General features: G+C 33.7%; 1 protein-coding gene across 1 annotated transcript in view; it reads right to left on the bottom strand.

Moving 5' to 3' along the window:
- Positions 1 to 16,857, bottom strand: part of Smp_181470 (putative recs1 protein (responsive to centrifugal force and shear stressprotein 1 protein)) — a 17,501-nt gene extending 644 nt beyond the window's left edge. The window contains exons 1-7 of the mRNA XM_018799188.1: positions 16,662 to 16,857; positions 14,252 to 14,397; positions 12,930 to 12,994; positions 12,834 to 12,887; positions 11,929 to 12,019; positions 8,311 to 8,541; positions 4,333 to 4,380 (exon numbers count right to left, since the gene is read on the bottom strand). Of these exons, the coding sequence (XP_018651001.1) occupies positions 4,333 to 4,380; positions 8,311 to 8,541; positions 11,929 to 12,019; positions 12,834 to 12,887; positions 12,930 to 12,994; positions 14,252 to 14,397; positions 16,662 to 16,806 (780 nt within the window). The 5' untranslated portion in view covers positions 16,807 to 16,857. The remainder of the gene's footprint in view (positions 1 to 4,332; positions 4,381 to 8,310; positions 8,542 to 11,928; positions 12,020 to 12,833; positions 12,888 to 12,929; positions 12,995 to 14,251; positions 14,398 to 16,661) is intronic.
- Positions 16,858 to 17,250: the final 393 nt, after the last annotated feature.

Here is a 17,250-nt window from a genome sequence, read left to right as displayed (position 1 = left end):
ACGCCACCGGAACATCCGGGTACGCTGGGTCCGTCGTTTCGCTCTTTTTTTGGTTTTCGGTTTTTCGAGGGTGGCTAAGCTTCAATTGACTCATGATTTCAACTATCAAAAATACTGAAATCTCCACAAAGCCCCTTCTGGTTTCAAAATCTATTGAAATCTATTAAGTATCAAGATATTTCCTTTCAAATCGTCTAAATTCAACATTGATATCCTATTAGTGGATATTAATTACTACACTGATTGTTTAGAACACAATCTAGGAATAGTATTGATCAATACATATCATCTATTTGTTTTCTTCTCTGATAGTTGATCAAAGTACTTTTACTGACATCTTTTTTGAGTCAAAGTAAAATTAATTTATTCCTTCTCAATCTGAGTTAAAATATTTAAACAGTTTTATATGTATAAATGTTATAATCTAATACGGCAAAACAAATTTGTACATGGATCATTTATAAGATATAACTTCAAATTATTTATAAAGCCTGTCTATCTAAAAATTACAACTTATAGGAGCTCACATACATTTGAGTTTATTCACATTTAGTTTGGTTAAGCCCTTTTATTAACTTGTTTGATAGACAGTCATTCGTACAATAACAACTTATCTATACCATTTATACCTTTATTATTGTTGTGTTTGTATGAACACGTATGCTTGAGCATTGCTTACCCCCAACTCACATATTCATTCTGCTAACATTAGTGTTAGTTGCTTAATTGATTCGACAATTAATTCATTTTCCTATGCATATATACATGTATATTTTAATCTTAATGATTCGACTCGTACGCTCACTCTTTCTCTTGCTCTTCGGAGCTCGCATATCATTTTGCCTATGGTTTCTGTGATTTGTGTGTGTCGCGATAATAAATGTAATCAACGCTTCGTATTCGTCTTTTGATACACCGTTGGGGGTATTATCTAGAAACGGTTATCAGGACGAGCAGTATACGAAGTTTAAGAATTATATCAAATACTGACCGCTAAAACTTCTTTCCGTAAATTGTATCTTGTCACATTAGATAAATTATCTAATCATAAAACATAAATTTTTACAATTTCTGTTTTAAAACATCAAGTTCATTTAGATTTTCTAAATCGATCACCTAATTATTATATTGTATTGCTTAAAAGAAGAGATTAGTTATTTCTAACACAAACAATTCCAATGTTCGGTTAACTGTGGGTTTTAAATTATGAAGAATTGCTAATCAAAACATAGAGTATATGACGAATGTACGTTATTTTTGGTTTGGGACTTTTTTAAAATTTAACGAGTAAACATTTAAAAATCAGTAAACAGTTATCGATGGCGTAGCTAGGGGTAGTCATTTAGGACCGTTGCTGGCGGATGTGTTCATGGGGTATGTTGAAAATTTAGCTGAAAACTCAATCCAAAAGATATGTCTGTATAGACGATATGTTGATGACATCATAATCATAGGGGATAAATGTGAAGACGTGAACCGCTTGTTAAAAGAACTCAATACAAGTCAGAAGCATATTTCTCTTACGTGCGAAGAAGAGAAGAACAACCAACTTCCTTTTCTAGATATACTGATCAGTAGGAGAGAAGATGGTTCCATCCAACGTTCTATATATAGAAAGCTGACATGGACGGGGCAATACCTTAATTTCCATAGTCACTGCCCAATTCATTACAAACGTGGTTTAATAAAGGGCTTATTCAATAGAATCAATCGTATTTGTACCAGTGATACTATTGAAGTAGAAACGAAGCTTTTAAATAATACGTTAATGAATAATGGTTATTCATTTAAGTTCATAAACCGCTGGAAGGGTTGCAATACGATTAGACCTATGACGCTTCTGGCACCCAAAAAGCGAGTTTATATTACATTACCATTTAGGAGTGACTCAAGTAGTTTCATGTTGAGACGGAGATTAGAATTAGCCATAAACAGGAATTCTATGCAGCTCAACTTGTCATCATTGAAAAAACAAGGTCAATGTTTCACCAAAAACCAAAACAGCACATAAGCGATTGTGTCACATCCCATTGTGTATACCAATTTACAAGTATGTGCGGAAACACGTACATAGGGAGGAGCAATCGTGATTTGCAAATAAGGGTGGCGGAACACATACCTAAATGGCTACAGAACCAAATGAATTCCAATGGTCAAATAAGATCACAGGATAGACAAATATCTTCCTCCATTGCGAAACATTTAGTTGAAACTGGTCATAAGGTTGACATCAAATCAGCGTTTGTAGTGTTGTACAAAAGCCTTCAAGGACGTATACTAAAGTTTATTGAAGCCTTGGCTATACGGAAATTGAAACCCCTTTATGTGTTCAAAAACAATTTGTTCTTACCCTGGTAATGCTTATTTATTATCCAGAGTAGTCATCATATTGTTTTTGTGTACTTTATTTATTTTCTTACCTTAACCTATGCAGCTCAACTTGTCATCATTGAAAAAACAAGGTCAATGTTTCACCAAAAACCAAAACAGCACATAAGCGATTGTGTCACATCCCATTGTGTATACCAATTTACAAGTATGTGCGGAAACACGTACATAGGGAGGAGCAATCGTGATTTGCAAATAAGGGTGGCGGAACACATACCTAAATGGCTACAGAACCAAATGAATTCCAATGGTCAAATAAGATCACAGGATAGACAAATATCTTCCTCCATTGCGAAACATTTAGTTGAAACTGGTCATAAGGTTGACATCAAATCAGCGTTTGTAGTGTTGTACAAAAGCCTTCAAGGACGTATACTAAAGTTTATTGAAGCCTTGGCTATACGGAAATTGAAACCCCTTTATGTGTTCAAAAACAATTTGTTCTTACCCTGGTAATGCTTATTTATTATCCAGAGTAGTCATCATATTGTTTTTGTGTACTTTATTTATTTTCTTACCTTAACCTGTCTAGTTGACCTTTTAATTTTCATATAAAAATGTCTTAACAAGTATAGTGTGATCAGATTGTTCGAAATGTATTGCGCTAATATATCACATAATTCTGATAAACTTCGTCTTCTCACTGCATTATCGAAACAGTTATTGTTTAGAAACCCTAACAGAACTATTAGAAGATAAAAATCTATGTTTGATCAGGGATAAATTTATTTTCCATAACAAATGAAACATTATACGGCTTGGTAAAAAACTATAAGTCACATTCTAGATGCTGGTATGGAAACTTAATCTCGAAAATACAACGTAGATTGATAAATCCTAAAGTATAAATATCAGTTGTGTTATTTAAAACATCTTTCATAAATCCGAGTTACTATACTTGAATGTTGGTCTGAAATGAGGATTATTCTAATAGAAACAATTTTCTAATGTCATATACTCACATCATACAAGTTATTATGATAGTTCATATCATTCACTCATCCTCGTTGACAACCATTGAAATTAAGGAAGCACTACACATGTTCCATTCTAGAATTGGACTTCTCACTAGTGCACATCTATGAATCCATTGAGGATTGAACACGAGATCGTCAGGTTTCACGGTGACCACTTATCATTCGAATCATTGGGTTGAGATGCAATGGTTTGTGTGTCTCACTCCAATCCATACACTATATATCAGATACTCACCAGTAACTGATTTGGACCGATAATTGCAGAAGTTCTAGTAGGGAACCGTAACCAGTGAGGTTCAAATATATGTGGTGTAATACAGTAACCGATGGATTGGATTGGAAACTGGTTGGACCATATTGTGTGACTGTAATTTATGGACGGCATTTTGGCGAGTCTGAAGTGACCTTGAGAATGTCAATCTACTATCTAGGACTAAATGAGAGTTACAAACCAGTGTGATGAATCAGTACTATGACTGACATTTGACAGTCAGGTTTAAGAATTATATTTAAGGTTTCCATGACGAACTGACATAAGCTAAAATGCAGAATGCTATTTGACCAAATTGATGAATGAATTACGTGCCAAAATCGGGAAGCTTTTATCTTATATGTGATTGGTTGGTCCATAAATTTCACTCTCGCTGGACCATACCGCGAGTTGATTGAAATTAGAATTCAAGTTTTTTGAATTCCGACTCAATGTTTTGAAGTTTAAGTGTTAATGCTGAAATCTGAATTTTGTGTGTTTTATCGTATATTTGGTTGTTGTACACTTCTGAGGAGTCGATCTAGTCTATATAAGTAAGGTAATGAGATACTAGATTACAGAAACCTTTCAGAAACACACTCATCATAAAGTATTTATTCCCATAATGCACATATTTTCGACCGATAACTAAAACAATAACTAATGATAATGAGCTGATACCTAATAATATATTTATTAATGAATAAAATAACTTACCAAACCAAATAATAGGGTTAGTATACCACTATAAACGCCCTGTAGAATCTAGAAAAAATACATAAATATGTAAAATGCATTCATTGATAATATCACTCAATAATAAAACCTAACTGACCTATATAGACTCTCTAGTCAATAAGCCGTTAATTAAAAATAATACAATCAATAAATTCATAAGAATGAACTTGCTTTCTAACTAAGAATACTATATTCATAGATAGTGGTAAAAAAATAACTAATTTGATCAACTTCGCACGAGCCTACCTTAACAAACACTTATAATACCAGTACTATTGTATGATTAAATATAGTTACATTGAGATTAATTTTCAGTTTAAAGATTTCACTATTTTGTTGATTTGAGTTAGTTTAAGTTAACGGTTTGATTGTCTTGACATTGTTGATTTATTTTGTAAATCAGTAAGGGTATACGTGTTTAACATTATGTTTTAATTTGTCTAGCATTTCATGTCACGTATCAATTTAGCTAACGAAGATTCAAGTGACATGTTGAGTTTTATTGTTTAAATCAAACCATCTAGTTTCATCATATTATAATCAATTCACGTGATCTGTATATGTATCAATCTTGAGACTAAAAAAAAATAAGAAAATCAGTATTCTGTACATTATTCATTTACAAACTGATCATTCAAAGCATAAATCGATAATTAGTTGGTAATAATGTTACTGCATGACTGACTATTGTTTGAGTTTATGTTAACAAACGATTTTGAATGATCTTGTCGTTAGATTAATAATCAATAAATCTAATAATCTTCATCTTCTTATTACATTATCGAAATAAATCTACTGTTTAGTAAGTCGATTTTACAGTTACAGAATTAAAGTATGATTTAATATAATTACTAGAAAAGTGACAAGTGCTTTCTCTGTTTCAGATATATCTATTGCATTATTTTCATGAAAACTGAATTCTTCATAAGGCGTTAAATCTGAACTCGTGGGCATTTTTAATTAAAAATGAAAGATTAGACCATTTAACTGACATCAACAACTTAGTAGTACAGTTTATTTCTATTGTTATAATTGTGCTTTTGCTATATAAACGACCCAGCTATTCCTATTGCTTAGTATTCTTATACGATGACACTTGACAAGACCCCAAAATCAGAACACGTTGAACAGGAATCAAATTGTATTCAAAATAACAATGGTATGTGAACAGCAATCAGCAATCAATAGTTTAAATATCGTTCATATATTTATAGTATATGCATAAGAAGCTTATAGATTTTTCTGCAATAATATGCTCGGGCTGATCGGTTTAAAATTAACCAATCAGCGCGCATCAACATCATCATGCATAAAACATGCTTAATCCAATCTATATCCCACTAACACCTCCCCCTTGAGCAGATTCGTAGGATCTGGTGTTAGGGTCCAACTGCAACCGCTTTACTGGTTTGCGCTTCCGGTTAGTCCATCTTCTAGGTAATAAGAACGTTGTATCATCCTTCGTTTGCACCTTGACTGTCCTGTCTGTTTCAGGTGTTTTGATCTCAAAGGTGTCTAGCAGAACATCAAGAGGTAATCTATGCTGCGTTTCGTTGTTGGAGATCGAGGTTGATTTCAGTTGGTTAGTATGACGCACCCAGATTTCTGAACCAATGGACACCTCGTAAACCACATTTCCTTTCTTTTGCACGATCCGACCAGCTATCCATGTAGGATGTTTTCCTCGATAGTCCATAGCAAGTACGTTTTGACCCACACTGAACAATTGTTTTTGTGCCCCAAGATGACTATTGTACTGTTTCTCCATCATCACGTTTCGTTGCGGCCTAAGAGCTGGAGTCGGACGAATGCTGTCAAAATGTGTACGTTTTTTCTGCCAAGTAACGCTTCCGCTGGGGAGACTCCATTTGTTGTCTGAGGGTTCGGTGTCGAACGGTGTATAAACAAGAACCTCTCTAAGATCTCTTCGGTGTCGCCCTCCCCTCTTGATTTTTTTAGAGCACTTTTGAACGTACCAACAAAACGTTCTACCTGACCATTCGATTGAGGATGGAATGGAGGTGTTCGGATGTGCCTGATTCCGTTCTGCTGACAAAATTCTGAAAAGTCTTTTCTGACTTCATCTGACGACACTGGAGTGTTTGAATTGCTGCTGGTACTACACTCCGTATTTCTGGAACCTTTTTACCTGTCTTTTTTGCAAATGAAGTGGCGTCTGATGATGGATACGATACGTTACAAACGCTGTTGATGGGTATATCCATTAATCCAAGCTTTTCTAACATATCTAGACCAAGTAGATCAAGGTTTGGTCGTTCTGTTAGATAGCATACTCCTTTACAGTTATTTCCAATGAAGGAAAATTCACACTGTAATTCACCAACTAGTTTCAGTACACCTCCAGATGCGTTTTTAGCCGTTTTCTTGGATGGCTTCATTGGCGGCTTTCCCAGCAAGTTATACGTCTCTCTAGACACCAGAGTAGTATCGGATGCTGTATCAATTTGAAGACGAACCGCTATACCATTAATCTGGATCGTAACATACTTTCTCCGAATGTCATAGTCTGTTTGAAAGGCTGCTACCAGAGAAAGTGATTTAGATTCGGCTGACTTTATGTGTCGAGGACGTTTGTGCTTCTGCTTAGGCTGGGACGTACGATTTGGAGGACAATGACCTTCTTTATGCCCACGTTTGTTACACATCTGACATTTATGTTTCTTGAATGGGCAGAATCGTACATAATGCCAATCACCACATAACCAACATGCAGTCGTTGGTTTGCTACCACTTGTTTTCGGTTTCTGAACTTTTAACCTCGTAATAGGATTGACACTACTGCAGGTTAAATTAGAATATACCTGTTCAATCAACTGATTGTCGTGTCTGATGTTCTGAAGCCGCTTACACTCATCTGTTAACGTTCTGAGTGTGATTTTAGGATCTTGATCCAAACGAGTTAGAAGTCTGGTTCTAATCTCAGCATCTTGTGGTGACTGGAGAGCTTTGATGAATATAAGGCATTTAAATTGATCTTCTGTCAACGAGCGTAACTTGAACTTTTCACATTCTCTGTTGACGATGTCTGCTAGAACACCATATTCATCGGCTTCTCGTTTCACCAAATTAAGACACTGGTAGCGAATACTAAACAATGAGGAAGATTCACCGAATATTTCTGACAGCTGAGATACTGTCTCCTCGAAACTGAGCTCTCGAGGTAACTTTGGTAATATATGATCAGCATAGCGTGCATGTTCATGACTTCCCAACTTTCGCATCAACAGTCGAGTCTTCCATGCGTCGTCTTGATTACAGGACTCTATTCTAAATGTGTCTTCCCAACGCTTGAACCACGTGAGAAATGTATTTCCACATTCGGGGTCATAATAGAATTCTGGGATGCTGCTGGCAACTGCATCACAAGAAGAAGTACTTGTAGTAGCATGTGAACTCGAGTAGTGTATGTTAAGCTGTTGCGTCAGAGTTTCTAACAGGCGCATTTGTGCGTCAAGTTGTGCTTGCTGTTGCTGTAGTATTCGGCTGAGCTGGTCATCTGATATAGGCATTTTGAATGAATTTTCCTTTTTCCCCGTCGCCACTGTTATAATTGTGGTTTTTTTATATAAACGACCCAGCTATTCCTATTGCTTAGTATTCTTATACGATGACACTTGACAAGACCCCAAAATCAGAACACGTTGAACAGGAATCAAATTGTATTCAAAATAACAATGGTATGTGAACAGCAATCAGCAATCAATAGTTTAAATATCGTTCATATATTTATAGTATATGCATAAGAAGCTTATAGATTTTTCTGCAATAATATGCTCGGGCTGATCGGTTTAAAATTAACCAATCAGCGCGCATCAACACCATCATGCATAAAACATGCTTAATCCAATCTATATCCCACTAACATCTATTTAAACTGAATTCAAAAAGTTTAGTCCTTAGCTATTCAAAGTTTTAGAAAAAAACATATATAATTACCTTATTTGGTCCCAAAACAAAGTATACAATCATAATTGCAATCCCAGTAAGCATGACAACACAGCTAAATACAAATAAAAAACCAGAGCACATTGTAAAATCAAAACGTGTTTGCATTGCAAATAGAGTTATGCAGATGCATAGAGCAAATGTTAGCGCTACAGCAATTAAAGCTGCTTCAGCTCCGTAGAATGCACCAATTGAACCAGCCATATAGGATAAAGCTAATGTCTATTTACCATAGAATAAATGCGAAAGAAAAAGAAATAGAATATTTGAAAATCATAAATAAACTAGAGTAGTCATTAACAACATTCTAAGATGAAAAGTTTAGAGCTATAACTGTGGTAGGGAGACTCGTCAGTAAACTTCTATTGATTGACTTCACTTTAAAGTTAGTGTTCAAGCAGATTGATAAAAATTTTTAGGATAGACTAAATCAATCAATGTAAAAATAATTGATTTACAATCTACATAACATTAAAAGTCTTGGGCTTGACCTCTGGTGAGGTTGTGGATACACGCCTCTGAAGATTCCCACATTAGGACGAAACACCCGTCCAGTGCTTTTTGTTTCTCAGTGGTCGTTTAAGCAAGGTTTCTCCGCAACTTAAAGTACGAAATTTAAGAATCTCTACAAACTCCTTACACCTATTAACTGTTTCATCAATAAACAATATCTATTTAATCAGTAGGATTTAGACTTCATGAGAAGACGTTGCATTATCGTTGTTTATTCTTATTTTAGATGTGATGCCGAAGACAAATACGGGTTTCAAAATTCTTTTGAACTAGTTGTAATGTCTTCCTATCGATCTTTTATCATCTATCACATAAAACATGTTCTGAATGTAACGCCTCAAGATTATAGTCAGAAGTTTACCAAGAGAAATAACTTCATTTAAAATTATTTATTTCGAACATAGTTCTATATAAAAGAAGGACTATAGACCACTTATCAGAGTATAAAATCTGTGTTTCAGTTTTCACCTTTTTCTGAAGCAAAGCATTAAACTGTAAGTGTGGAAAATTCCGATTATCAAACTTCACAGAAATCAATAGAATAACTTGCTATTGTCACATTATCAATTTACTGAATGATTCAATACACCTTATGGAAAAATACTGTTGGTATTTCGTATTAATACAACCGTGCATTTTCTAAAAAAATGAAACTATCAGAAAAAGGAACTTCTCATCGAAAAGATGTACTTTAATCTTACAGAAGTCAGCAATCCATATGTCTGTAATCAATACTGCTGTATATTAAGGTATCTTGATTCTTCATCTAACTAATTAACAACAAATCTCTTTGGAACATTGATGTCTTATTACATCGACTAAGTTTAATACCTAGGTTTAACGATACTATTTGATAAACACAGCCTGATGTAAAAAGTATGAGGTAATTAATTTTACGGATTATTATAACATTCCACTCTAGTCTTGTATCCAAAACATTTAGGTTATTTAAAATGTGTTATTGATTGCTTGACTGATCAATCGTAAATATGGGCCATGTGATGCTATTTCGAATTGACGTAACATTTGTCCATTATAAGCACTGTGACGAAAATAATACAAAGAAACAAGTATTCAATCTGGTAATCCTTTATTTATGTAATTTTCTATTTTGCTGGTTTAAAGTCATTAAATAAATTGATGGATCCTTTTAATTTGCCCTGTTCTAGTCTTTATAAAATAGTGATGTTGGGCTAAGGAAACGATGGTTGGTGTAATTAACCAAAACAAAAACAATCTCGATATAATTTTAGGTTTGCTTCAATATCCAGAGTATGCAATTATTTCTAGGTGTGAAAATCTTTTATAGGTGATTTTCGTCACTAGCTGAGAGGAATTAGGGTACCATCGTAAACTGGGGAGCACTTAACACTGTTTCGTCCTCATATAGAACCAAGCTGTCCTTAATTTCCACCCCTACAGAAATAGGATCCATACTCTTCAAATTTCGAAGTAAGCGCTTGTCCTAAGTTGAAATCTAGTGGTTGATATTTCTAACTTTGACCAGTTTCAAATGTTTAATGGATTCGAGGCAATATATGTTTGGCAATATTTATTTCCTTGTGGTTAATAGTTTAACCACAAATATTTATCAGCCTTGCAGTTCTCCGTATTATTTCGTCTATTCTCATTACGGAAATTAATAACAAAGTTATAATTATCAATTGAATATTTCAAGTAATCACTTACAATGTTGGTCTGAAATAAACCTGTGATAAAACGCTTTCCAATAAGACCTTTAAAAAGAAATACTAACCGAGTGGGTGGAAGATTCTAAATATGGTCTTTGTGAGTAAAACCTCAAAGGGTTGTTATTAACTATTTTTCTATGAATTCGTTTAATACTCTTACTCTTCGAAGTATTAAACTAAAAACTCAATGATCCGAAGTAAGTGCACAAAATCTCATTTGAAGCTCCAAATCTCTGAAACCGCATTAATAAAATATTTCTTAGATGTAAATCAGATATCTAAAGACGATAGTATAGAAGAATTTTAACTTCGTATATAAAAGCATACGAGTATTTTATGATTATACCAGTTGCTTGAGATGATTGGCATAAAATAACCAAGTAGATCCAGGTAAGTGAACAGTTTATGGATGAGTTTTATGTGAGAAACACTAAGACATTTAGTATAATGAAAATTAAAATTTCCTGTTTGTTAGCTAACAGGCATTTATTAAAGTCAAGTAAATGCTGAAACTCATTGAATAAGAAAATCGGAATATGGTGTTAACAGTAAAAACGAAAACACTTCCGGGAACTTTCTTACAACTTCAGGTTTTACTATGTAAATTGGATTTTCTAAAACTTTATGAACTTTATTAAACAAATCTTATAAGAGTTATTAATCAATTTTTAGTGATATTTCCTAAACCGTGTCAACAGCTATCTTCAGTTAAATCTCACTTGATTTGATTAAAGCATTTCCACTGATAATAAGTGGATGAAGAGCCAGCCATTACAACTTATCTTTCATACATATATATACCAATACATTACCACTACTGTGATTAATGCTTGTTTATTATCCATATGATGTTATTCTAGTAGCTCTCCCCAACTGCCACTTTACAACTTCGACCAATTCTCAGCCTTTAAATTCTAATTTTGTTTTCTGTAGAGAAATAATTTTAAGCTACATTTGCTAACAAACTATTCAGAATATCCATCACCAATGAGAAGTGAATGTAAAAATATCTGTTTATTTCAATAACAATGAAGTTCGATCATGAATACTTAAACTATTTTTCCAAAGTACCTATTAAAAACATATACATTTCATGTGGTCTGTTCTGTGATTCTGTCAGCTGACAACTAAAGGAAAGACTCAAAAGTAGCACTGACCGAAATCACTACGACAAGATTGAAGAGACGATAGATATCGATAACTGAAATGTTTAGGCAGAAAGATTTAAAACTGTTTGGCATAGTGAAACAGTATTATCTGATGTTTACTAAAAATCAGACTACCTCTAAAGCATAAAATAGTCTTATAGTTTCAATGTAGTTAAATAATTAAGATTAATATTGTATTCATTCGTTTTTCTAGGTGTTAAAGAGAATTTAAATTAAAATGTTTCAGATCAACTTACAAATACAGTTAAGCATATATAGTTCCCGGGAAATCTTCTACGTACACTTACAATACAGCCAAGTACCAAATACGTTACGAAAAATACTGCACTACATACAAGCAATAAAAACAGTATTATTAGTACCTCGAAAGAGAAAAATGGGAATGAAATTATGATACTGAAACATTTTATTTTCTCTAAATAAAACTAATTAAAGCCAGAAAGTCACTGACGGTATTCTCATCCCAGTTTTCCTCTCTTCGTAGAGAATATACTTTTATTGAACCAATCAATATATCATTGCAATTAACAGTATTCCTAAGATTTGAAAGTTTTTTTTAATATAAGCTGAATGCTCTATCATCTTTGATTTTATCAATATCACAGGCTGGAGTTCGATGAGAATCAAAGTATGATTTCTTTAAATTATTTTAGAACTGAGTCAAATACTTACTAATTTACGATATTTTTACCAACTTTTATCAGTCTATATAGTTGAAATCATGAGTCAATTGAAGCTAGACCACCATCGAAAATCTGGGAGCACTGCTTGACGGACGAATCGTCCCATTATGGGACTCCCCAGCAATGCGCATCCACGATCCCGCCTCGCCAGATTCAAACCCAAGATATATCAGTCTCGCACGCGAGCGCTTAACCACTAGACCACTGAGCTGGCATCTAACAGTGTTAATGTTTAACTTCAACTAATCCACCAAATTGAGCAGCTATTCACCATTCAGTGCTTCCAGGTTTTCCATGGTGGTCTAACTTCAATTGACTCATGATTTCAACTATATGAAAATTATTAAAATCTCCACCAAACCCCCTTCTGATTTTATCAGTTCGTAAAGAAAAAACTGACCACCACAACAACTACTAACTTTTTAAACTTAACAATTAAAATTTGTGTATAAACTTACTAGGCTAAATAGTAGAACCAAGAGTTACGACGCACCCAATTCGTCACGGGTTTACTAACAGAAATAGTTGAGTTCAAAATGAAAATTGTTACTTACACAAGACAAAAAACACATACGATTCCAAATGTGAATAATAATTGCACACTAAGTGTAAAATATACCTAGATAAGAGAAATTAAATGAAAATTCATGTAAATTTAATTAAAATCAGAAATATTTAAGGAAAAGTTTAGTTGTAGTGAAGACTTTTCATTTTTTTTTGAAGCACTATTACTTTCAAATGGTATCGATTATGAAAGTTTGTCTGAATAGACCATTGTATTTAGAGTGAACCAAAATGTAAACTATTTGTGGAAGTGCGCGGTAATCTTAACATCAGATAGTTGGATCAGAAATGACAATATGTTATCTTAATCGAACAGCTTACAATAAAAACTACAGTTAAGTATTTGGTAAACTTATTATTTCCCTAGAATATTGATAATTTGACCCGTGATTCATTCACAAACCAATTATAAAAATTATACTTAATTGAAACATTTAGGCAATCTGATAAAACTAAGTCTATTGGCCGTCCAGTGCTTCCAGGTTTTCCCTAGTGGTCTAGCTTCAATTGACTCACGCTTTCAACTATGAAAATACTAAATCTCCACAAAAACCCCTATTGGAATACGCCAACTTTTTTGTATATAGCTTATATGGGTACACTGTTAACAAACGATTTATTAAAAGTTTTCATATGAATGAAAAAGTCAGTTATTTGTTAAGCTAATGTCTTAGTCCTATGATTATAGATTAGGATTCTCTTCTTCAATTGGTTTTGATCCCTCAGTTGGCGATTTGATATTTTAATGTTCATGTTGTGTTTATAAAAACACATTTAACTTTTAGTTCATTTTGAGTGAATAATTTTCCAAGCAACTACCGCTAAAAAATTTTAAAATAAAGTCAACTTTCATACCTTGAAGTTTTAGATATTTAAATTTTTCTCTATAAAATTTTTATTAACAACTACGGAATTATAAGCAAAGATGGATAATGGCTAGCAGTGGAATCCAGGACGCACGTTTCGTCCTATTTGGGACTCGTCAGCTGGATTTACCCTCATCTCAGAGTTGTTGTTCACTCTGTGACTCGAACCCAGTACCGCTCGCTTCAAACGCCATTGCATTATCCAATCGGCCACTGAGTCCTGATAGCCACTGCTAGCCACTATCCGTATTTGCTTATAATGCTTTTGAATTTAAGCAATATCGAGGCAATACGCACAGTATGTACATATGTCAATAAGAGACTAACCAGTTGCAGTCCTAAGCATCAATGGGAAGATTCAAACAAACAATACTAAGTGAATTCAAACTACGGAATTAGTTTAAAACTAGCTTTGTTAACAATATCATTGATAAACTATAACTTACTTTACGAATAAATGCATGACGAATTGTTTTATCATTAAATTTTGATGCAGTGAATTGATTCTCCATGCGTCCACCTTCACCACCAGTGTTGTTATTATTAAAATGTGGGTTGTCATTATAATTTCCATATGGGTAACCATCTCCTCCTTTTCAAAACAACGTTAAATAAGACGTACACCATAAATATCTATAGCGATAAGTTAGATTATAATACATTATCATGATCACTATTAAGAAGGATTACATTTCTTTCTGTTTCAGAAAAGTGATTACTCGATAATAAACTAAATTATGAGATAAGCACTTTCTTATACTTTTGCTTATTGATCTAGTCAAGCAGTTTCATAGCATAATTTAATGAGCTTAAGCTGTAAACCATCCATCAAGTCTGTAACAACTCTCCCATAATGACTTTTAGTCAAAACCAGCCTGCAAGCGGCTACAGTAATACTCCCTTTTGTTTAAATTCACTTAATCGTTTCTAGAAGTCTTGTCATAAATTCATCATTGAGTGACTGAATATTGTCAACATAAAGTTATTCTTGACATACATATCGTGTTTTTCCTCATCTACAGACTAGGAGTATAAGAAACATCAAGGAAAATCAGTAAGCGATACCTGCAACAGTAATAGAGTTTTGTTCTCAACAACGATTGCAGCACAGATTTCTTCGTGGTTTCAGTTACACTTTACTGTTGGGTAGAAATAGGTATAAAGTATGCACCAAATTGCCTCTTATCATCCGATAAAGCTATTTTTCAATGCTAACTAAATGAAAGTTTTTCGATATTGTAAGATTATCAGCTTTCATGTGTGTTACATATTCGCCTTTGATAGATTCGTCTGCAAAATAACATCTTCACTTGTTGAGTATTATACACTCTTCTTTACAGTGCAACATGTATGTTTCCTACTTTCTGTACTGACACATAAAATATCTGTTTTAAGATAACTGTGGTATTAGGTATCGTACACCAATTTATAATGTCTTAAGATTATATACTTCAAAATACCATCAAAAGGAAAACATATTAAATTAATCCGTAAGAGCAAATAAAACGGACAGAGTACAACTTGATGATTACTAACCGAATCCTTAAGGCTTAGAGGAATATAGGAATTTGTGATAACCAGTCTCGAGTTACATAACCTAGCGTTCCTAACCACTCACCTTCATCATCTCGAAAACTCCAATAGTGAGTTCAATGATCACTCACTTAAATTTGTAATAAGTAACTTTGATGGGTGGTTTCCTGTTCTAACATCACTACACTTTAAAATATTTCCAACCTATTCTTATTTTATAGTATCAGTAAATTTCAGAAAAAAATGTATAGCCATATGTGTGAAATACATGCATTAACTACAACAATGAATAGAGGTTCACAACTTTATCGGCTAACTAGACTTACCGTCCTCGAAACGTACGTCTATCCTCTACTGCTAATCTTTGGCTGCATTATCCATAAACTAAATGAGACAGGCAACTTACAACTACGAACAACTTATAAATTTAATGTTTCACAAAACTTACTAAATTAATTCATGACAGAAATGCCAAGACTTCTTGAAGAAATAAAGAAATACATATAATTTGTTATATATAGTTGAAATCATGAGTCAATTGAAGCTAGACCACCATCGAAAATCTGGAAGCACTGCTTGACGGACGAATCGTCCCATTATGGGACTCCCCAGCAATGCGCATCCACGATCCCGCCTCGCCAGATTCAAACCCAAGATATATCAGTCTTGCACGCGAGCGCTTAACCACTAGACCACTGAGCTGGCATCTAACAGTGTTAATGTTTAACTTCAACTAATCCACCAAATTGAGCAGCTATTCACCATTCAGTGCTTCCAGGTTTTCCATGGTGGTCTAACTTCAATTGACTCATGATTTCAACTATATAAAATTATTAAAATCTCCACCAAACCCCCTTCTGATTTTATCAGTTCGTAAAGAAAAAACTGCCCGCCGCAGTATTTTCGTACTGAAGATCTCTTGTATACATACTACAAGTATTAATGACAAGTATTCAGGAACTTATATTCTGATAATAATGTGCAATTATCGACTTCGAAATTTCAAACCACTAGTCATTAGAAAGCTGGGGAACCTGAATATGAGATTTTCTGTTATAGGACAACCTTCTTCAGAGTGAGTGGGATAGATAAATTACAATTAAAGTACTATATATGACGGCTTGTCGATTAAAATGTAAAGATAGAACGAACACAACAGGGTAATAATAAACTAACACTTGTAGAAATATTTTACCAACTCTTCCGAATCCTATTTCTGAATTTAGAACATAAAAAGTAACGAATTTTTAGATAGCATTAATCTACTCATTAGTTTAACCTTCATCATTGATGATAATTATATCTCAGATGAATTCATCTCACCTTGCCAATGTGAACCGATATTAGGTGGATAAAGAGGTGGGGGTTGAGTTGGATATGGACCTTGGTGTCCGTTTACGTGTGGTGGTGGTGGTCCATATGGATACGGTGGTTCGTTGTATGGTGGTTGGAACCGCGGATCGGCCATTTAAAATAAATCCGTTTTTTTCTTTCAGGATCTAATTATGGTAATAATTTTCTTGCATTGGGAATGTTATTGTAACCTTACAATGAATATATATTGGAAATTAGAATGAATTTAACCTTGAAATTGTTTATCGAAATTAAACTCATTAATGTAAACGTACACCCATATGCTCTGTCTAAGGATTGGTTAATAACATAGATCGATAAATCACCATGAGAACAACTGATCAATATATCTCAACAGTGGGTTTAATAATTAATTCTAAGCTTGTATCACGTGTTTTAAATCTTTTTTTCTGTAACCTGTTGACTGACCTTTAGTTTGCATCTTACTTCAATCTTCATTTTCTAAACAATGGAAACGTTTTCCAATCCATACTCAGGCTTTATTTATCTACCATAATACTCTAAAAATCCTGAAAATTGAAGACATAATAAAAGACAT

The sequence above is a fragment of the Schistosoma mansoni genome, chromosome 3 (assembly GCF_000237925.1).
Source record: "Schistosoma mansoni strain Puerto Rico chromosome 3, complete genome".
In the NCBI taxonomy this organism is placed as follows: Eukaryota; Metazoa; Platyhelminthes; class Trematoda; order Strigeidida; family Schistosomatidae; genus Schistosoma; species Schistosoma mansoni.
This window is presented reverse-complemented; position numbering and strand designations above follow the sequence as displayed.